General features: G+C 35.5%; 1 protein-coding gene across 1 annotated transcript; it reads right to left on the bottom strand.

Moving 5' to 3' along the window:
- Window positions 1-374: 374 nt before the first annotated feature.
- LOC105324979 (serine/threonine-protein kinase 17A) lies at window positions 375-24,011 on the bottom strand. The gene is made up of 7 exons (XM_011424275.4): window positions 23,432-24,011; window positions 12,904-13,116; window positions 11,804-11,942; window positions 9,713-9,839; window positions 9,128-9,176; window positions 4,748-4,927; window positions 375-4,441 (listed from the first exon to the last, which is right to left on the bottom strand). The coding sequence occupies exons 1-7, from the start codon at window positions 23,578-23,580 to the stop codon at window positions 3,970-3,972; spliced, it is 1,329 nt and encodes a 442-aa protein (XP_011422577.1). The 5' UTR covers window positions 23,581-24,011; the 3' UTR covers window positions 375-3,969.
- Window positions 24,012-24,572: the final 561 nt, after the last annotated feature.

Below are 24,572 nucleotides of genomic sequence, written 5' to 3'. Positions count from 1 at the left end.
AAAATTAAGTTTTAACTTATTTTGAAATATTTTGTATAAACATGTCATGTATATCAGTAATATGGGCAACAATTATAATTTATTATTAATATATACATGTATAAACATTTGTGTATATAGTGTGGAATCATTTAAATTTGTAAGGAAACAACTTTCATGTATTGTGGGTTTTTTCAACGTTTTTGCTTATTCATGAGGATGTAATTTTGTGAATGCGTTGGTTGTCAGTTTCGTTTCGAAAAAAACTTTCTAAATTTGTTTTCTTTGAGAATGTGCATTGGGGAAGGACTACCCACAAATACCACAAAAATTCATGCAACCACCATGTAATAACGCATATCATACTCTAGATTAGCAAAAGACAAACTCTGAAATAGTTGCAACGAGTTTATTGCAAAAGTTTCTACTTGTTAATTGTATATTAAAATAAAAATGTCTACCTGTCGATTCAGCATCATGACGTTTGAGAGAATGATCAACAAGAGAAAAAAATCCCCACACGAAACAAGTTACAATCTCTAACAATCTGTAGTTTATACACCAATAAACACGTACACTGTTCCTACAGAAAGGTTTCCACTGAGAAATAAAATTATACATGTACCACCGAAAGCAGAAAGTCAAAATCATTACACTGAGTTGTGACATCAGGGTTAAGCTTTGTTGTTTTTTGTTTCATTGGTCCGAGTCTACAAACACATGAAAGTTTAAATAATCCTTAACATAACAACCATAGATGTAGTACACAAGGTACACGTACATGTTGCTAGAGCACAGACAAAAAAAATAATAGATTTAACAAAACAATCTGAGATCAAGCAATTTCTTTTGAAAATCTTAAAAATAATTCTACATTCATAACAGCTTGGGAATAATTGTGACAGAAATCAGATTTTTAACCTTTCATCTCTTTTATCTAATTTTTTGTAAGTATCATGTATCATATGACAAAATCAAAACTCATTAATTGAAGGGTTCAACTTGACATAGATATATGTAAATTGATGACTCAGTTTTCCTGTATAGATTCATGAAATTAAACAGGCTATAATCAGAAAAGAATTCATGACCTGAGTCACTAGGGAATATTCTGGTAACCATCAAAGTTTTCCGTAATTTTTTTCAGGAAAGTATTGACTTCTATGCTAACATAACAATGATGAATCAATTTCCTGAAAGTAGGACATGTTTATATTTTTTAACATGGATTTTTCAAAGTTCTATTTTCGGTTTATTTCCTCATTTTATCACAGAGTCATGGGTGTAATCAAACCCTGATATTCACAGACTAATCAAATTTTTTTGAGAAAAAAAATGAATTACATATATTAAGTTATTCAGTGAAAACCCATACCTGAATAGCAAAATGTCCTTGGAATAATGGGACACAAAGCTGAGATGAATGTTAGTAAAATAATGCATTCTGTCAGATGAACTTTTTTTCAAACCTCAAAAAGTAAAATTTTCAACAACATTTAACCAATTAATATGAATCAAATATAACAATAGATCAGATTTAAACTACCTGGTAGATCAACATTTCTGGACAAGAGGAACAGTGATCATTATTTTTTCTCAGTTTTTTTTTTCCACAAGGAAAAAAGTCTTGAACAAATACAGAAAAAAACTATATGAACAATACTTAGACATAATGACTTTGTGAAAACAAAAGCACTTTGCTGTGGTCCTGTAAAATTGTATATAATAAGCATTTTGAAAAAAGAAATATCTGAATAATTATGAACACCTATGAAAAAAACAAAAATACAAACTGTTACTGTTTTTCTTATTAAAAAGTCTCTGTACCCATCAGGAGAAAAAAAATCTGATGACTTTAAAAAACAGGTTAAAAAGCATTCAAACATCCACAAAACAAAAGCAGAAAAGGATCTGGTTTTGCATAGATACCCCATCAGTTGATTTATACTATGTTGCAGAACCAGCTATATTTATATACACAGGGAATAGAGACCATGACATAGTCTGGTTCACAGCATAACTACACTACTAAGTATCTACGGAAAAAAAACTGTACAAGGAATACACCGAGCGAGAACTCCACAGAAAGTACCAGTCAATGAGACAATATTGGACCCTACAGTGTAAACAAAATCAGGAGGTTTTACAGCCCTCATATTACCAGCAATAAACGGCCATTACTGATAGATATACTGTTAGATATGTCATATTTTAGATTAAGGGAAGCATAAAGCTTTGGGGGGGGGGGGGGGGGGGGGCTTACGATATAAGGGGTGTTTTTGATATGTTACCCTGGCCAATCATTGAGGAATGGGTGTACTAAAATGGGTGTAGATGTGCTCGTATGAATTAAATAAGCGTTCTGATACTTGCAAATAAATTTTGAACTGGAATGGATGCAAGGGGAAATAACTTAATATGTGTATAAATTAAAAATCACAAAAGTGACTCCATATATCTATATTATGAGCTTTACTTTTCTCCTGTAGTACATGTGTAATAACCTAATTTCTCTGTTGCCCAAGGAATAAGCTGACAGCTTTATCTGAACTAGAATGCCATAAAAATTCCTAATGCCTGCTAACAAGTGTTGCTGAATTTCTGGACACCCCAATTAAATATATCTTGATCTTCTGGAATGTCGGGGGATATCGATAATGTTGAATTACATTAGTTCTTTTGAGCTTAAGACAATATCAATTTTGAAAAATTTACCTATCTCTTTCTAGAATTTTTAATGCATAAAATTCTGACTTACAATTGCTGTGCATATACATATCATTTACGAAAATGAAATCTAAATTCATTTGAAGCAATAAGCAACAGTGTAAAAATGATTCAATTAAGTTCCTGAACTTGATATAAAGAGCTCTTATTTAATAGACACCAACCACATATTAAACAGAAGCATACATTTGCAATGGTCAATTCTGAAGGGAGTGATAATGATCATAAAAAATTGTTCCAATGTCTTGGTGCAGAGGAAACCAGAAGCTTTATTTCTTCAACAATATGGAATCGGGGGTGACTTGGTCCTGAATTACTATACACTAAAAGGACTGGTGATGTACCGGTACTAACAAAAATAAAACCCACAGTATCCGACATTGTGTACATGCTGGTGTATTAACTAATAAGTCAAAAGACAAAGCAAAATATAAATGTAATCTATTGCTACAGAAAGAACTTTTTCTTTGGTCCACTGTGGATCAGACAGTCTATATAATTATATAGCATATATGCATGTATAATGTAAATAATCATTTCATATATAATTATATATATATATACTGAAAAAATGGATTTGATCCCACTAGAAAGTGCTGGAAATATTTTGGCTTAATCTCTCTCTCTCTCTCTCTCTCTCTCTCTCTCTCTCTCTCTCTCTTAGGAAAAAGAAAACTAAGCTAAAGGAATACACTTGTGTCATTTCTATCAACAACTTCAGACATGTTAAAGACAATAATTCCTGAAACTCCTGTTCTATGTATAGGGCTTTTGAGGCTGACCATGTGACACTAGTCTGCCAGGGAGGGGAGATGGGAAGGGGGGTAAAGTCCAAAACACAGCTAATGATCAACCAAACAGAGCATTGAATCCCTTATGGACACAGAACAGTCCAAACAGGTGCCCCTTACAGATCTAGCATGGACATTTCTATACCAGGAAATTCACATGTTTCACTGTCAACCTATGGATTTGCAGTCCAAATAAGGGTATGGTTTACCAAAAAAAAAAAAAAAAAAAGCTTCCTTTCTAACAAATCATTTTTGATAAATTAATGTAACCAAGAGATTATGCATGTTCCAAATTAACATTCAGTTCTCATGTAAAAAATATACTTGTAAAAATTTCCTTTTCTTTCCTCCTCTGTTTTCTATGTAAAAGAAAAACATTTTTAAACCAAGCATTGTTTGTTTCCTTAAATCTGCCCTTTAGATATGAGACGAAATCAAAAACAACAAAGACAACAAGACAACAGACAACTAGTTAAACATAGGAGACTTTGTTGTCTGCATCGTCGTCAGCCTCCATGGGGCCTATAGAACTTGGCGTGAATGTGATACTGTCCTTGTTTTCATTGCACTCCATGGGGGAGCTGTCCACTCCTTTACCACACGAATCCAAAATGTCTTCTGAACACTTTTTAAACTTCTTCACTTCTTCATCACCTGAAGTCCCTCTCTCCGTCGATATGTTCTCTTTAGATATCTCTCGTAACACTTCCTCCGGATTTTCTTTCTTTGTTGTTAACCTGCTGTTATCTGAGTTCTGATTGGTTGATTCACATTCAGAAGTGTTTTCATTGGTTATGCTTTCACAATTTGTGTCCTGATTGGTGCTTTTTAGCTGATCACTAATTCCCTCCTCCTCCTTTATAGAGATCTCCAGAATTTTCTCTGGGTCCACTCGACATGATAACCAGGGATGTTGCATACATTGCTTGGCAGTCATTCTGTCCCTGCAAATAAACCACACCACCATCAGACATAAACCCTTACTTATCAAATCATTACATAGTGGGATAGTAACTTTTGCTTTGTCTTTTTTTCACTTTCACTTTGATTCTTTGACCAGTAACTTGATTTTTTGACTAGTATAACTTGATTCTTTGACCAGTAACTTGGTGACAAAAATCTTACTCTTATTGTTAGACCAGTAACTTGGCTATACTTGCTCCATTTCTTTACCAGTAACTTGATTCTTTGACCAGTAACTTAACCTGGTTCTTTGACTGTGTCTGGTCTGGTTATTTGACAAAACTTACTCTGGCTCTTTGACCAGTAACCTGGTGATGAAGTCCTGTGCCTGCGGTGAGGTCTCTTTGAACAGGTTCTCCGGAAAGTCCAGGTTGACCTGGGATATGTTGAGGAAGGTTTCCTGGTTGTCTTTCCCGGCAAAAGGTGAGTGGGCGGTCAGCATCACATAGGTTAGAACACCCAGGCTCCTGCAGAAAAACAGACCAGATATATAAGCTTATCGTAACAGAACTATTAAATAATGTATCATTAGAAAAAATACCTAATGTATCAGCTTAACTTAGCAGACCTGTTAATGTATCACCAGAAAAAAAGCTAATGTATTAGCTTAACTTAACAGACCTATAAATTTATCACCAGAAAAAAATACCTAATGTATCAGCTTGTCTATTAAAGAATTATAGACCAAGTTCATATATCACCTTATCTCCTTCTGAATAACATACCAACACATTATGTATCAGTATAATAGACCAAAAATAGCCTATCTTCTACAAAATGACAGACCAAAAATATATGAGCTTGTTTCCTATGGAATAACTGATCAAAGATCATGAAGATATCAACTAAACTTTTGGAGAATAAAAGGCCAAATATATCAGTTTGTCGCCTAGTACAGAATTAGAGACCTGAGTATAACCTTAACTCCTATAAAATAACAGAACCGATATATCAGCATAGACCAAATATATCAACTAAAAATCTACAGAAAAATGTATCATTGGCAAAGAATTATCTGCATAGGATAAAAGACCTAATATATCAGCTGAATTCCTACAAAATAACAGACCAAATGTCAGTTACGCAGCCAAGGCCATGCATGTCTCCATCTGGTACATGTACAAACCTATGATGTTAATATTGATTAGCTGTTACACGCACCTGGTCATAAAAGAGCAGTAATGTTTGGACCGATAATCTGCAGAGTCTGCAACCAAACCTAAAATCTTGCCATATCGTTTATCAATCAATTCTCAAGAAAAAGAATCCTGACTACAAGTCATTAATAAGGAAAACCAGTGGACAAAAAAAAGATTTAATTGACAAAGAATGAAACCAATGCAAACTTCCCTTCAAAGTCTTGCAAAGTAAGAAGTCTTATAATCATCATATTATTATAGTAACTGAAGCATACATTGATAGTCTTAACTTTGTGTGTAAAAAAAAAATCATGAAAAAAAGTAAATGTCATCAAATTTTTAGTTATACTTCATTGATTTATATATTTATCAACATGTAACTATAAATTTACAGCACATCACCTGATTGCCATACACCTAATTTCTTAAATACCATTTGTAATTATGGTAATTTCACACATAGCTTCATCATCTTTTCTCTACTAGCATATATACTAATTATACTAATTTAAATTTAACATTTTCTATAAAGATTTTTTTCTTATTGACACTGATCCATGTCCCCAAGATAACCTGGCACAAATCAATATATATGTATATATTGGTCAATGGTACATGTATGATGTAAACAGTAAACAGTGTATCCTTACACCATCTACAAAGAGGATGTTATATACCTATGTATATCCATCATCTCACATCCTTACGTGTCTATGTAGCATTACAGAATCTTAAGTTTTACTCGGTCACAAAAGAGCGTGACTTTCTGACGTACATGGAGGATCCTTGCCGGAGATAAATCAGTGTCTGACTTATGTAAACAGGCTCGGACAACATCAATAGTTGTCCAACCATCGGTATCTACAGCCCTGGGATCAGAGTCACATCAAAGCTTCAGATCCAGCTCAATTAGGGCCCATTAATAAAACACTTGGAACACCCAATGTCAGCATGTGAAAAAGACCCTACAGATTGTGTGTCAATCTTGACCAAGTACTTTTAGGGCCCACTTTCATGTCAAAAGCTGAATACCTCTGATTATAACCTCAAACTCGATATATATGCATTAATCTACATGTACAGAGTACATCCTCTGTATACCATGTGCACATGGTACAATTTAAGTACCACTTTACTGTCAACTTACTGGGTCCCGCAGCTAAAGACATAGGGTCAATTTGAATGTACACAAAGTTCTGTACAGATGTACATGTTGCAATCCTTTGTGTTCAGCTATTTAACAGTACATGTACTTCTCATGAACATAGGTCTATCATGTACATGTAAACTTACAGAGTTCTACACACTCAATTAATTTATTTTCTTTGTTATTCCCAGAGGACAAGGGTAACTGACCCAACACTGACTAAGACTTCACAAATATACAAGAGCAAATTTAACATGGGGGGGGGGGGGGGGAGTATGGGTGGGTAGTGGGTACTAGTATTTTTTCCTTAAAACTGAGTTGAGCTGTCAAGGTCGCGTCCTGACTTGACACTGCCTGTTTTGTCTGTAGGAAGGAGCTCATTGATTGGACAGGAAGTCTGCGGTAATGTTCGCACTTCAGAAGAAGGAAGTCTAATTAGGGCTTGAAGTGAATTCATGACATTCTACCATCAAGAACATGAGCCTCCCTCCCCTTTCCCAAAAAAAACAAAAAGCAGAGACATCAATGAAATCAAAGAGAGTTTCCAGGAAGTTTCAATATTTATACTAGTCCAGTGTTTTTCTCAGTAATTGAGGAACTATTTCTCACGCTGGATTTGGTTCTAGTGTGGATGGAGTACTATAAGCTTTTTACCAATGAATTCAGGAATTCTGTGAATGAATGTCTGCAACTGATGAGTATCAGAGCATTACAGGAAAAATACATTCAGTAAAGTACTCATCCCAAAGTACTGCATGGGAACTGGATGTCTGATGATGAAACAATTCATGAGAAGTTACAAGGAAACTGTTTTGTCAGAATAACTGCATTGCCCTTACAGCTACATGTTGCAGGCCTATTTGTGCAATGTTGCATGAAAACGTGTATGCGTTGTTGGGATAACAGCTGTGCACATTGCATTAAAAACTCTATATGCTGCAAAAAAAAACCCCACATATTGCAAGAATAACTGTTTCAAAGGGAATACTGTAAATAACTTTGCGCATATAATATTACATCACATAGCATCACATCAATTTGTCAAAAACACTCATACCAGCTGGAATACTTATAAGATTATTTACAGATTCCTTACATGGTAAAGAGAGATATAAGCAGAATAGGGTAATATGGTAAATTGTTAAATGATCAGTGGGTGAAGCTGCAGCATTGACTTTCTGCCATTGTAGCTATCACCCAAACCAGCCCTGTTATGTAATGTCTCCGTTTCATTTACTCCATTTACCCTGTGTGTGTTCTCTTATGATATCAATAACAACTTAGTCATCGTCAGCTAACTACAGAAAAAACCCAGGTTCTTTAAGCCTTGTTCTAGAAAGATTTCCTTTTACTTTCAAACCTTTCACCCTACCTTCCAAAAATAAACACCTCAAAAATCTGTGTTTTTATCAGTATGAGAGTGCATTAATCTGTTGACATCGGATTTCTATTGTTGCTGTGTTAACTCCTCAAGTTTTGATAAATCCCCTTGCACTCCTACCCAAAGTTCTTTTTTGTCATTGATATAATGCTGTGTACTTAGTCTTTTCTATCCCTTACAGTGCCATCATTCACAAAAAAGAAATAAAGCTATACCAAGCTTCTTCTAACTGAATATATATCTCCTTCTCTAAGCCTTCAACTCGAATACATAATCCCAATTGGTAATAATAAGTCGATTCTATTGTTTGTGTGTGAGTTTGTGTGTGAGTTAAGGAAGAGGGGTATAGAAGAGGGTATAAAGAGGGAGAAAAGTAGACCCCCCAAAATTTTCTCTCAAAAACTTTCATCATCTTTACCTCTATGTCGACTCTCATTATAAAACATATTTTACAGGGCAGTCTCACGTTTCCTCCAGTTCTAGACAAGTACACCGAACAAGTCATTAATAATTGACAGGATTCAGGGGAAGAAAAATAAGCTGGTGTATATTTCACAGTAATTATGGCTGGCAGAGACATGGAGGTGAAAGGTGGGCAGTCATAAACAGCCGGAGATTTCTGATTCATCCCACGACATTCTATCTACCAGGGAAAAACTCCCAAGTCATCATTCAATGGAAAAATGAGGAGGCAATGCACCTTTATACATACTGAATCGGTTACATAAATAAATCATGGTGAAAATGCACCAAACTTGCACAGCAACAAACCGTGATTTATTACACATTCAGTGTCTAGGCCAAAGAATTTTATTTGAATCTTAAGACCTCTCTCTTAAATCATAGTGATATGTACCTTAAATGTGAGCAATATCGAAACTTCAACAATGACCAGCTCTTTTAAAGAATAATTCAGGACAAGGTCATTGGAAAGGTCAAAGGTCAAACAAGTTGAAGGTCACCTTTACTTTTCAGTAGGTGTATTTGGTGATGTACTTACCACATGTCGGTGTAGAGTCCAAGAGGCTCATAGGATAGCACCTCTGGAGCTACAACAATAAAAAGAATGTGTGATTAATAATTTTTATGATGAATGCAAGGCTGAACATAGTTCGCTATTATTATAACAGTGAGAAACAAGGGTGTAGGGATCTAATGAAAAACCATTTTTTAACTGTGCGGTACAAGTCACCTCCTCACTCCTTAATTTTAAACCACATCATTAATAGCATCTAAAACTCATCAGGTTTCAATTTTCACCTTGCCAAGCCTACAAATATGCCCGCAATGTTTAGCCAGGTAAGATTGGAATAAAATAACACTGAGCTTGCAAGAGTTCAATTCCCACAGTTACCTTGTGATTCAATAAGATACTCATATAGGAAGTAGATAGAGATTGGACAGGAGATTACTTTTTCACATGTTTTAATGTATCAATGATGTTTCAGCTAACCTGTATGGACCATATCAAATTGGGTGGACAGGGTTGATAAAGCTTAGGGGTAAATTACTTAACCAAGTGTTAGCCACAGATGAAATGTGGAGGGGGGGTGGCAAACCCTTATAGGGTGGTGACACCACTTACCCACATAGTCCGGTGTACCAATGATATCTCTGATGTCCTCCCCAGTGTTGACCAGGCAGGCGAAGCCCAGGTCACACACCTTGATGTCTCCATGGGGGAATGGCTTCGTAAACAAAATGTTCTGGGGCTGAAAAAGAAAAACATCATAGATATGGTCATAAGACAATTTTTGAAAGACAGATTTATCTAAAATATTTGAAGTCTAGATATATGTCTTAAAGTTTTGGATGCTCATGTGTCAGATGTATAGATGCTGTGCCAATGGAACTCTCTCTCTCTCTCTCTCTCTCTCTCTCTCTCTCTCTCTCTCTCTCTCTCTCTCTCTCTCTCTCCCCATTTGACAAAACAAACCCTCGTAAATGAGCACAGTGACCTGACTATTTCTTAGTGAAAGAATTACACAAAAAAAAAATTATGAAAGCTGTAAACATAAAAAACATCTGACATTTCACAGTCTGTCGCCCCTCATCACCACTAACACAGTCTGTAAGGTGATTTACACATCCGCGCAGGGGTCGATCCTATCAACAACAAAGATTCAATTAACTGTCACAGCAGAGATCTGTCAGGGTCAAAGCGGACCCTGGTTGGACACCAGACCCCACCCCCCATAACACATGTTGACCCTTGAACTCTGATCATACCTGTCCACCCTTGACCTCTGATATTACCTGTAGACCCACCCATCCTGACCCTAACACCTGTAAACCTTGTTTGACTGTGTTGTGAACGCATTTTTTCCTCTACAGATATGTCAAAGGGCAGGCTTAGATCGTGTTTTATATAATGTTAGGACATCAAGTTTGCTCCAATTGTTTTATTTTAATGCTTGTTTTTCCTGGTGAAAAGTTTTTTTAAACATTGTTAAAACAAGACAAAAACATGATTCACAAGAGGTAAGAAATTAAAGGGTTTTTAAAAAGAAAGTCCGAGACAGGGAAGGTGTTTTTTGATTGAGTGTGTCATACTTACAGTTATTTAGTTATGATAAAGAAAAAAATAATGTCAATTTCAAAATTATGAATGCTTTGTAAATAAATATCCTTAAAAAAAAACCCTCACTGTTATAATTATCTCAGAGATTACTAGGCTACAGATTAGACATTTGGTAACATAAGATATCTGCACTTCTTTTACTACACAAGGACTGACATTATACTACATGAAGGACATTCATATCAATATATTAAATCAAAAGTTCACTAATGAAGTTGAATGAACATGTAGGAAAATCCCATTGAATGCAAAAAAGTCAGTTTGTCTGTCGGGTGCATTATTCACACATTGCAAATTTTTTATAATTGTTTTTCAACATGAAACACTGATAATTTCTTTGTACTATACTTTTAGCATGTAACACAGTATGGGGTTTCAACAATTCCCATTAAAACACAGACCAAAGAGGGCCATAAGAAGCTACTTCCTTTAATGTGCAAATACTTGTAGGAGAGCTGAGCTGGTTGTTAGTACCATTGACATAATCACAAATCAGGAACGACTTCCTCTGTGCGACCACTTCAAGGTCAGATACACGGCAAACATTACTGATTTTATCTACTGCGGAAGTTAACAGTATCAACCGTATACATGAACTAATATGTAACCCAGACAGTAGATAGACGATATCAACGTACGATATCAGTACAATATGAGCGGGTTTTTTTTAAGTAACCTAGAGGTTAAGGTACACAATACAAAGTTTTTAGAGGTAATATGTATGGATGAATACAATGAGCATTCCCCCACACTAATTAAATACATTGAGATCAAGAAGAATTATGTGAGGTTTTTGGGGTTGAATGTATGGATAAATGCACCAGAGATTCTTCTAAACTAATCAATACACAACGTTCACCATGAGGTCAAGGTTAACATTGTTTCTCCCACAGTTTACTTTGAGGTCAAGATGAACTATACTTTTTATTAACTTTGTTCTTTCTTCTTCTTTTTTTTTTACCTTAAACTGAGGTCTATGTGGACTATGTTTCTCTCACACAAAGTTTACATTGAGGTCAACATGGTCAATAGCACCTTTTCTCTCTGATTACCTTGAGGTCAAGGTGTACCATGTTTTTTTTTTACTCTATTTACCTTGAGGTCTAGGTGGACTATGTTTCTCTCATGTAGGTACGCCAGTCCCTCCAGGATCTGTATCAGGAACCGGATGACGTCGGATTCAGTGAAGGATTCCTCAATGACACACTCTGTGAACAACTCACCTCCCGCACAGCTGTAAATACAGGAATAAATGTCAGAATCAAAGCTGTAAATACAGGAATAAGTATCAGAATCAAAGCTGTAAATACAGGAATAAGTATCAGAATCAAAGCTGTAAATACAGGAATAAATGTCAGAATCAAAGCTGTAAATACAGGAATAAGTATAAGAGTCAGCAGTAGATAAATACAACAAAATCCAGCTGCATATACATGTTCAGGAATAAATATATATGAGTCACAAAACCCAGCTGTAAACATGGTAAATTCAGGAATAAATATCAGACTCGCATTTAATTTATACAGGAATAACAATCAGACTGAGCTGTAAATACAGTCTACCCAACTGTAAATGCTGTAAATAGATTAGAACACTCAAGGCTGTGAAAGCAAGGACTCACAGCTGTGCATATGGGGCAATATATTAGGCTGCTGCATTCAAGGTATTAGTGGCTGCATAGCCTTATGCACTCCCTATAATTTTGATGCTTATATTTACTCAGTGATATTTGAAACTCAAGTTCAAGTTCTAGAATCAAGTGTGAGTTTGATTTGACATTACTCCTGACCTCATTTACGATTATAAGCTCAGTTTGAGTCAAATAAATTTGGTGCTATTGAATAGTCAGTTTAAGTTTAATGTACCTATATAATAAGATAATCAAGACAACCAGTGGCTATAGTTTGATCGTTCAATTTTAATATTAATATTTAAAAAGTTTGACTTTATTTTTCAAACTCACTTACGAGTCATAAGTTTGCATGGTGGTAATGTACTGTAGAGCAAGTTCAACTATATGCATTTGCATTTGTAAATTCTTAGTTAAGTTTATAAGACATGAAAAAATACTACTTGGTAATGAGCATAAGATTATAATTAGCTCGAGTCACAAGACTGGTGCAGTAATGCAGGTTGATATAAAGATAATTGAGATTTAAAAATCTACTTAAGTTTGAATTTGCATTGACACTTACTACTCAGTTATGAGAACGAGCTCATTGGGTGTCTCGAACACCTCCTTGAGATCGACCAGTCTCGGGTGCTCGAGTCCAAGCTCGAGCATCACCACCTCCCTCAGGATCTCCTCCCGGCATGACTTCCCTTTCCGCCGCTTGCGGATAAATTTGGCGGCCACTTCTTCTCCCGTTTCATTGTGGATGCATTTCTTAACAACAGCAAACTTTCCTCTGCGAAAAAAAAGAAATCTCAGATACAAAAAATTCAGAAACAACAAATAAACTTTCCACTGAAACTGAGAATAACAAAATATCAAGTAACATTCTTGAACAATGACATTTTGATCATGTTGATACATTCTTAAACAATTACATAAACATGATAAATGAAGAATGTTGATGTTTTTATTATTGTCTCCTGTGCAGCCAGTTGTATTGAATTGTAAAGATTTTAACAGAAAATACTGCATAATTTTCAGTTTCAATCAGTAAGAAAATGTGTGACAGGAATTTATATTGTGAACAATTATTATGTCATTTCAGACCGGGAGATACAAAAAGCTGCCTCATAAAGACAGATTCTCCCTGTGATAGCGTTAATAGAAGGTGTTTTAAATCTCGTAATTTCGCTAGAGAGACAAATTTTAAAGGCTCAATAAAATCCCAGGTACAGCTGAAGTTCCTGTAGGTGACATCAGAAGTGTCATTATGGAGAAAAGTTAATGTACCCTCAAGGTTGTTTTAAACTGAACCGAATTGTACATTGTGTCTGAACTCTTGAGTTTCATGAAGAATCAATATCACTCAAAATTTAAAAAGAACTTACACTGAATGCCCCTCCCCTATTTAGACAGCAAATATTGCATATTCTGCATTTAATTTTCTTTGTCAAAAACTTCCCTGCTTGTTGTAACAAATAGAGGACAACACCTCGATTTCTCTATCCGTGCACTATGATTTATGAAAGGGGAATCAGTGGGGGAGAAAAGGGGAGGAGACAACGCAATTTCTTGTCTGTTCCTAATTTTACCTTTACCCCCACCCCTTTGCCAGGTAAGCTCTGCAGAAGTGGAACAGTGAAGTAGAATTGGGACAAATTCCCTGGAGATGACTCAGCCCTGGTATATATAGATATATGTATGGAGAGTAGAACATTGACATTCAGAGTCGCACTACCATTAGATTTTATGACAATGGAGTGAGGCGAGAAATGCCAGACATTGTCAGTCATCTGACTATATCTAATATAAAAGCTGGTAAGTGTGCCGGGCAATGTCTTTTGGTACTTGCATGGCATACATTTGTTTGTATCTGTTATTGTGAGGTAACACAATGTAACGTTGCTGGTTCAACGAGAATCAAGGTCATGAATCAAGCCAAGTTATACCTGATTCATGTCAAGGCTATTGATCATATAGTCTTAAGAGGTCAGGGTCATTGATTCTATTATCTGAGGAAGGTCAAGGTTCTGATGAAATTGATTACATGTACCGGTATATTGTTTGAAGCAAGTCAAGGCCATTGCATTTGTGTGGTAAATTAAAGTATTTAAATTTGTATGTAAGCATGCACACATTTTAAATTGTGACAGTCGTCATTGTAACATGGACAGAATACAAGACTGAAATACTAGTTATATTACACTCCAAATCCCCCGTACCCTTACAAATCTCCTGGACAAACAAGGCAGTGGACAATTACAATCTTATCCGGGGATGATGATTGGACAATACAGCTGACCTATTACAAATAATCTCCTTTCAGAACTGACCAAACATTATCTACTTTAAGATCTAACCCACAGACATGTACAAGCCGATTGTAAAACTCTGGACAGTGGGCACTAATGGAGAAGACTTCATTATGGGCCCCATCTTACAGGGTCTAGCTATTTTAATACCTATTTGTATTTAAAACCCAAGAGACATGTAAGCATAAGAAAAGTTGGTCTTTAAAAGGAATTTGTTATGTCATGTCTGTTTTACTTGTTTAGGAAAGAAATTAGCTTGTCAGTTTGTTACAGTTAAATCTATACAAATAAAAATTGAGTGAGTTATGTCCAGAGTTATGCAAAAATGTTCAGGGTTAAATTCCCTACATACAAAATGTACAAAGGACTGTCTACTAGAATTTTCCACATACAAAGAAACAAATGGTGTCAGCTGAGAGAGAGAGAGAGAGAGAGAGAGAGAGAGAGAGAGAGAGAGAGAGAGAGAGAGAGAGAGAGAGAGAGAGAGAGAGAGAGAGAGAGAGAGAGAGAGGGGGGTTTGGGGTCAGGAAGGAATGAAAGAAAAAGATAAAAAGATAAAAAATGTGCATGTAGACTATAAACTAATATAAATGTATATAGATGACTTTGTAATATATATCATAAACTATATCATCTTGGTTGGATCGAGACTTAAAGTCCTTCAATGTAATGTATTAGAAGGAAAATATCTTCATAACACATGAAAATCTATAAATCAAAATAATTTGGGAGTTTATACTGTAGAGTATTTTTATTAAGTGTGGCCTGTCTATCTTGACCCTGCACTCAGACCTTACATGAAGTCTCAGGTTGATGGTCATCATGGCTGGTGTTTACACATGCATTACTTAGTGTTTAGTGCACAATAAAACATCTATGCATATATATGTACACAGCATGCAGAACACCAAGCTAGCTATCGATTCAAATGCAGCTCTAGATATATTTGTACAGCGTGTTACAGGGTGCAAAAACCAAGCCATTTAATAGAAGTGAGTTTTATTTTATCCGACTACTGATAACACAATCTTTATTATTTCCTTCTTGTATTTCTTCACACTGCGTCAAGAAAATCTAAATGTGGAGAAAGAGAAAAGAAGAGAGAGTTAACAAGAGAGAGAGAGAGAGAGAGAGAGAGAGAGAGAGAGAAAGAAAGAAAGAAAGAGAAAGAGAGATAGGGAACAAATAAAACTGTTTTTATTTCTCTGACATCAAAGAGCTCTGCTGGGGGTCCCTGCAGTGTTAATCACTCTATGGGGTCAGTATAACACCACTTGGGGGCTGATATCATTGCTCTATTGCCCGGCACGAGTCAGCATTTGTTGAATACACAGTGACATAGGTCAGCTCTAAGGGGAATCTAATGGTCATTAGGGAGGAATACCAGGTAATCAATTACACCTGTGTGGGGAGCCCAGCTAATACCCACCTGAACAGGTAGATTAAACCTGCAGGTGACCGGCACGCCTTGCATTATACCTATTCATACACTGGCTATAAGTCTACTTATATATATTATCTTTATGTACCATTCAGAACTGACCAGTAAATTTAGTGTCCATCAGGTACACAAACCTGCATGCACTGCACACAATAACACTGGCTAAAATTGACCGATAAAGCTTGTAATTTTTTCCTATGTAGATATATATCCATACACTGGCTAATATTATACAGTACCTATATATATCTACATGTGTACCACTCAGAACTGACCACTAAGTTCTGTGTCTACAAGGTTAATACCTTCCATGCATGCACTGCACATTGGTTAATTATGGTGGCTGGTCAGTAACAAGGAGATCCACTTTAATTTGCAGGTCATAATGATTAAGGAGGTCCCTGGCCCCGCTATATCTGACACAGCTGTATACACTGGACAGTGGTTGTATATATACACAGGGAAACCTCACTGACCTTACTGTACATAACAATGACTGACAGGTCAGTAGCTCCGAGAAAAAAATTCCCTTAGCTGTATAGATATTTCTTATGTTGTGAAAACACAGGGGAATATATAGCTGTGAATTGCTTATTGTGGAAGGATCACATTTCTAAAAAAATATACATGTATATGTTAAATGGAGAAATTTTGTACTTGCTAATAATCAATCCTAAATGAAACTACCGCTTTACATACACATCTCTAAAACACAGAAGTCCAATGTCAATATCATAACATCCTTTTTACTCCGATCTTTCTGAAATATTCAATGCTACCTTGAAATAATTTCTCAGATTATATTAAAAAATAAAATCTGTAGATTGCAATAATGTTTTAAATATTATTTAATCCCTCAAGTGGCACTTGAAGTGATCCTTTGGAGTGCTTGATATATCCATGATAAAGTGGTCAATTCAATGCAGACAAAATACAACCAGCTCAACGTAGACAAAATATACAGGCCATATTCAAAGAAAAGAGATGTTATAGAAAACATACGATTTAACACAAAGAGGTTTTGAGGCCTGTAGACTGCAGATCGAAGAAAGAAGAGAAAAAGGGCGAGAGTTTTAATCCTAAAAATAAACCCCCATTTAAAGTCCACGGTTGTCTTCTGGCCGGGCGTTGATCTAACAACACACAGCGAGAGACGGAGAGAGAAAGGGACCTCCAGGCCGGAGTAAAGCATGTCAACTATCTAAATCCACGTCTGTAAACAAAAATAAACCCCCTATCTCCGGACGGAATCTCGCGGGGAGGCATGACAAGGCTGAACAGAAATCCGGAGACCTATCTGATGTAGGGATGTTGACCTTTACCTGTCCACAGTCAATACACATCGGTCTTTTTCTACTCAATACAGTGGTCATGCAAATTAATTCATTATCATCATGATCATAACACAATACTGGGCTCTCACAACTCATCTGGTTTATACAATACTAAGATGCTGGGGATTTTAAAATTGGGGATAAGAGCAATATTTTGGTGATTATTTGGAAACTTATAGAGTTAAAAATAGAAATAAAGTTTATTTCTGTTTTGAAATTCATTCACAGTTCTAAACTCTACAAATAAATTTAGGTATTATAAATTTGTCCTTATTTTGATTCTCTACATGTATACAAGTGCCTGTATTCATGTGTTGAAAAAAGGTATATGGTAACCTTATTTGAATAAGATAAGGACAAAGACTTTTCAGCAGCCATCAAGACTCAGCATCTTGCAAGTTGACTTTTAACAAGAATGTATCTATATATAAAACAATCATACACTACATGTATATATATATATCTAACCCATTAACAGAGAAACAGTTCTATTCATAGCTGTTGTGTTAATGGGATTAAGTGATTATGAATGGATTACTCTATTTATGTTGGGCAATGGCTGGTGTAATGTCTCCTAAGAGTCTAGCTTCCCTATCGCAGTCTGTAACAATATTATAACATTTTTATATACATTCCCTATCCTAGTCTGTAACGAACCATTGACAATTAACACAATTATTATAGATCAACAGGGAAGTATCTGATACACCGTTAATGGAGGCGCTGTTCAGTATAATGCACAGAAATTATGTCATATTTATCTGCAATATCCCTTCTAGACACCCCATCCATAGGCACACTAAAGTGTACCAAGGGGTGTCTGATACTGGGGTTGGGGGGGGGGGGGGGGGGGGGTTGGGGGGTGGGGGGGGCAATTTTTTTTTCTAGGTACCCGACTCACACTATATGTACAGTGTACCCAGGGGGAGGGGTGGTCGGGATGGGGTGGTGGGGGCAGGGCTGGATGAGTTAGATGCATGGTAAGCTAGAGACACTTGCCAGGCTTGTACGTACAGCATGAAACAATATATCATAGAAAATTGATACAGAGGTATCATGTTATAAACATGTCTAGTTTGTATTGAGACCCACCCATTACTGACTGAAGTTATTTCATACAAGTTCATACTATGTAGACTAGTAAAGCATCTAAGATAAGATCTTGGGTGGGTCGATAAGTTTGATATAAAATCTATAACTTAACAGTCTCAACTGACAACTGAAATCCTAGCTGATACTCTATTGGTATACATGACTACAGTAGTTCTTATTTACAAATTCATACACATACGATGAACACAAGGTAAAGGTTTCAACATGATGCAGGAAAAAAAATCTGTTTTTAAATCATAAACAGTTCAATTTATCAGTACTAATTTATTAAGAGGTGGCTTGTCAGAATTCTTTGTCTTCAGTTTACACCCAAAGTTCTTTTAATTATAATGATTATCTCTCGTTTCCATATCTCACCATTAACCCCCTCACCCCTATTTAAAAAGAAAAAAAACCTGAGTGACACACACACACCCTGTCATGGCTAATCAGACACCGAAATCTCGCCCCTTAAAAGATGACAACCCCCGATAACACTTTGAGGAATTGTAAACATGAAGGTTACATCTCAATAATCAGCTGGAAAACAGCTGATAGTTTCAGTGACACAGGCCCAGTTACAAGATCTGTGGTACCCACCCCCTGAGGCAGCACTGGACAGATGTTCGAGTCTCTTTTTTTATCTATTTTTGCTTCGCTTCACACACGTGTCCAAGTCTTTTCATCTACTTCCTTGTTGTTGAGACAAATTACGTAACTCCTCCCTCCACCATCAAAGGCCTCAAATGTTGCACACTCCCACATAATGATTACGAGTCAAACATCAGGAAAAAGTTTATGGTTGATAAACAGATGGGGTACATATTAGTCATAGAGAGCAGACCTTTTTAACTTTTACCAAAGTGAGAACAAACTTGCAATATTTCAAAGCTCCATTAGTTTAGTAAATGTAATTTACCCCCTGGTTATGATCCCAAACACCCCCATGTTAATTCTAACATCCACAAATCAAATACTAAATTAAATATACTGATACAGTTCATAAACAGAATTAACCAGACTGTAGACATCTCTAGGAGACACTTTATTTACACTCCAAGGTTCTTGATCTAAACCTTTTATCATGTTCATTTTTATAGTCCAGCCCCCACACTATAGATTTAACTGAATTTTAATTGCAATGTTTTTTTTAAATATACATGGAAAGTTGGAAACACTTCACAAACACTAGAGTGTGCACTGATTATGGTGAAATCAAAATGATTTAATACATGAGCTAGAAAAAAACAAGCCAACTTAAAAATTCAATTTTAAATATTCTATAACATGTTTTGATAAGTTCAATACAGATTTGCCATCTGGCTATATAAAATTTCATTTTTTATCAATACTATTTGCAGTAAAGTTTGATTATTTATCCAATATCATGTGATGCAAACTAATGTTTTGAAAGTCATTTGATAACTATATATAAATTGATTATTTATAAGTGATATGATACATTAACCTCTCCACACTGAATCAACTGATCTATCTAACTTATATCTTTTATAATCACAGTCAGGTGAAACTGTACACTCAATACAATATATATTGTACTATGAATTTCTAGCCCCCCCCCTCCCCCCTCACCACCTCTTTGGCCCTCTTCATGAATGAGTCTGATGCACAAGATGCACTTGTATGCATGGTTTCAATGGCTTGTAAGCATGTCTATGTTAAAATTCATGTTGTTTTATTTTTTAAACATTGCTTGATATGTTCAAGAGTTCAATTTCACATCCAACGAATCCGTTTCATATATATACTTAATAGTGGCAGTACAAACATGGACACTTTCATTGTCACAGTGATTTTTAAAGTACAGTACATTGCAGTATGCAAGTATTTTAATGGCTTTACAGCAACACACAGAGGATAGGTTGATAGGTTCCTTAACCTCCTTTATGATTGCGTTAATTCTAAGTCCCAGAATGCTAAATGCACAATTTTTGTTCACCTACTCTTAGTTTTCCTTTTAGATTATGAGTCATAACAAATTGTCTGTAATAGAAAAAGCAGCTAAACTTGAAGGCTTCTTTTACCAGTTACAAATTAATGACCCTTTTTCCTTAGATCATGACCCCCTTCCCCCAATCCAAGCAATCTTAGACCAATATTAACTGCTCTCTCTCTCTCTCTCTCTCTCTCTCTCTCATATAAATTACAAAGTGACACTACTTTATAACTAAGTCCCTCTACCATGTCTACCTCTCATTATGTATGCATGCAATTCTCATTAACATATAAACTGCACATTACACTGGTCTTTGTGAAACTGTCTGTGGGCATTATATATGTATGAATTAAAATTTAGCTATTCTAAAAACATGGCATCACATTTCTGTGCTTGGTATGCAGCATTAATATTGTATGGTGACTGAGTCACAGAGAGAGAGAGAGAGAGAGAGAGAGAGAGAGAGAAAACACTGTTTCATCTCTATTGGTCGTGGCCTCCAAGTCACAGAGACAGACTTCAAGGCAACACATCTTTGTGATGGCCAGTTTCATTGCCTGTAATGGCTTAAAACTCAATGCAAATAAGAGTGTATCAATTAGCTAGTAACTAAAAGGAATGTACTGACTTGTAACTTGAAATATAGCTAGTAAGCTCAATGTAATCATTGTAACGTCTAGTTACCAAGATGGAATGGCTAGTATTTAACTAAATGTAATGGATATAAAACATTGTTTAATGAGTGCAATGCTTAGTAACTAAATTTAATGGCTAGCCTTAAGTTAAATAAATAAGTTTCTCAATGTATTGACTTTAACAGTCTTCGAAATTAAGCGGTAGCCCGATGACCGAGGCTAGTAAAATCAGGATCGGGCTACCAAATATTATTTTCGCGCATGCCCGATGGGCTAGTATGTTGTTTCCGGCGGTAATTGAAATTATGATACCATTTTTGAGTCGGCTCGCTTCGCGAGCGATCCTTGTTATCATAGCTGTTTCTGCGAATATTTTGCACTACATTATTCATGCGCTAATGAAAATAGTGCATGCATTAACCTCTTTTGTTTGCGTGATTGCCAATTTGAAATGCTTAAACAATCTTATCTTTTTTACACATATATTTCTAAAGTTTTTCTTGATGTTTACAAAATAAAACAAATCAAAGTAGTTTTTGTTCAATCGCCGCCCATGAATTCGACAACTTACACGGGGAAAACCTTGTTCAATGTTAAGCATAAAATCTATTTTTAGAAAAACCCAGCTCGCGAAGCGAGAAGACCCTTTCTATCATCGGATCTCTTGGAGTGGATTTTGAGTACAAACGTTAATTGATAATGGGCGATATAATGCAAATAGCTCTTATTTCTTCGTCATTGAAACATACTGGTCCTTTGTCTCTATCCTCCGATATTATGCATTGCCAGTCTGGCAGGCATGCCAGTCTATCATTGACAACGTGTTGAATCAAAGTACTGAGATGAGTTGATAATCAGGAATCAGCCATTTCTGCTTTTAACATGCAGAATTTGAAATAATCATGAATTCAGTTTAGAAATTTCTTATTATCACTGGCTACAACATATCAAAGATAAAAAAAAATCATGAATTGTGAAAGGTAATTTTTTGAATAAAAAGGATAACTAAATATTATTATCATATAATTTAATATGATAAGTCATTTTTTGTCAAATTGTTTTTATTGTTCTTGATTTGGGCTAATAAAATTTTGTTTGGGCTACCAGATTTTGTAACCTCACTTGCCCTATGGGCTTGTAGTAAAAAAAGTTAAGCGCAAAGACTGCTTTAATAGTTGATATTATTAATAAGGCTGGTAATTCAATGTAATGGCTAGTTACTCCTGGTTAGTAACCCAATGCAATGGCTGGCCACTCGATGTAATCAAGAATTGTCCTCAGACTATCATTTCAGTATGATGGTCCCATGACTAATGTGACCAGATCGGGGGAATTCCAGCTCTTGTCCGTCATTTCAGTCTGAGAAATATCTATGTCACCCGAATCCCACAGTACCAAAGAATTCCTCAAAGATATTCATTAGATGACATCTTTAAATTGGTCCATAAAAGGTTATATTTTAATAAACACTCTAAAATCTTCTATTGGATCGATCGAGACTGTTAGAGGTATAGACAGGATGAAGTACTCCATATATATTTGTTTAAATGAAATTTTATGGATCATAAGATCACTGGATGAATATAAATATGACATGTAGTCACTGATAAGTTATCTTTCTTTATATTTCATAACAACAAGGTTATTACTCAGACAGGAATCATAAACATGATAAATATATTTATGAAGAATCTAATAATCATCAATGATGTCTGATTAAAATTTTGAAATCATAAAGTGAGAAAGACTTTGACTTTTAAATCAAATCACCCTCTCCCTAATCCAAACCCCTAACTTCACATGATCATCTATTCAATGTGCAACCTTTTTTATTATAAAATCCACTGACCATCGAAGGTTAAACAAGGCCTTAAAATAATCAGAAAACAAAATTAGAATCAGGATCCTGCCACTTAAGAGACCATATCATTGAATGAATAAGAAACAACATTGATCAAAAGAAATTCAGCCACAGCATGATGAGACAACGTCTATTTCCTTTTATAAAGCTTTAAAATTTAATTCAGGAAGATATATGATAAGAACACTTAAGAGCTTCTTTTTCCTTGTGTGTTTATAACTTTCTACTACTCTCTAGAGTTTTACAGACGTCCATGACTGTAATCAAGTGAAAACAGAGAGAAATTCTACAAAAGAGATTCTACAAGAGTTTTTCTATTAACAAGCTTATAACACCTACACATTCAAACTGGTGGGGGTCGACACCACACAAATATCTTAAGTAAACAAACATTCCAATATGCACAGGTGAGTAAGTAAACAGTGAATTAAATGGGCGGTGTGGCGGACAAAATCTCCCCCCACTGACCAGCTTACCTGCCGATCTCTCCCTGGATTGTGTACTTGTCTGTAAGTGTATCTGTCCGGATGGATGTGGAGGGACGGTATTTACCCTCGGTACACGGGGAGATCCCCGACACACTATTATGATAGTGCTGATACTGTCTTAGAGCTATTCCATTCATTGTACTATAACTCCAGCCGTCATCATAAAACTCACTCCTCTATAAGAAATGATATATCTCCTTTTTTTTCAAGAAAATAACTTGAGTATTCAAACATATATTTCCACAATCGAAACACTAACTGTCGATTTACGGATGAGGAAAATTATTTATTTATTCCTGATAATTGGGTGAAAATTATCGAATTCTTCACATTCCAAACGATATCGACTTCACACCTTTGATCACAGGTGAAAATGTGTCTACACTTCCTCTCCGTGCTCGCCCCACTGGCCCCCTCTATCCCATTAGTAGTCCAGCAGTGTATTGTAAGATGTACTTAACTCTAATCCGCCGAAGATACGAAGCTTTAGCACTCTCTCACATACAAACTCCTTTCGAAGCGGAAATAGGACACTTCAGTTTAATGTCAAGTTAAAACGAGGCTATTTCAAAATGATAAATATTTGAACCTGACGCGATGAGATATCCGGATTTGTCATCGTTGTAAGAATGGCTACCCGCGGACGTACAAAAACATGTCTGTGTCATTCTTTTAAACAACATCAAATTACATTCGATATTACACACGATATTATCAAAATATCTTATCATCCATTCCATCAAGAGAAACTATTTATGGCAATGTTCCTGATAAAAAAAAAAAAACATACACGTATCCCATGTGCAGGATTATTATTATATATGATATATCTGGAAACGAAATTGACCGATGAAATAGACTGAGGATCTTTATTATCTTTTTTAATAATAAAAAAATTACCTTCACCAAAAAAATTAAAGTGTGTGGGAGTAGGAGGTTTCATGTATAATATACTTACTGGTATTTAAAAATTATAAACTACTTGCATATATATGATATACATTAATTGTATATATTGCAATTTTTCTGTTATTTTACACAATTATTTTAGAAAACATATTGGCCTTCATATATAGTCTTTTATAATCAGTTGTCGTGACTTATAAAATTGTACAAGATGCTATATATA

Source organism: Magallana gigas, chromosome 10 (assembly GCF_963853765.1).
Source record: "Magallana gigas chromosome 10, xbMagGiga1.1, whole genome shotgun sequence".
In the NCBI taxonomy this organism is placed as follows: domain Eukaryota; kingdom Metazoa; phylum Mollusca; class Bivalvia; order Ostreida; family Ostreidae; genus Magallana; species Magallana gigas.
Note: the sequence above shows the minus strand (reverse complement) of the source record. Positions and strands in the feature narration are given on the sequence as shown.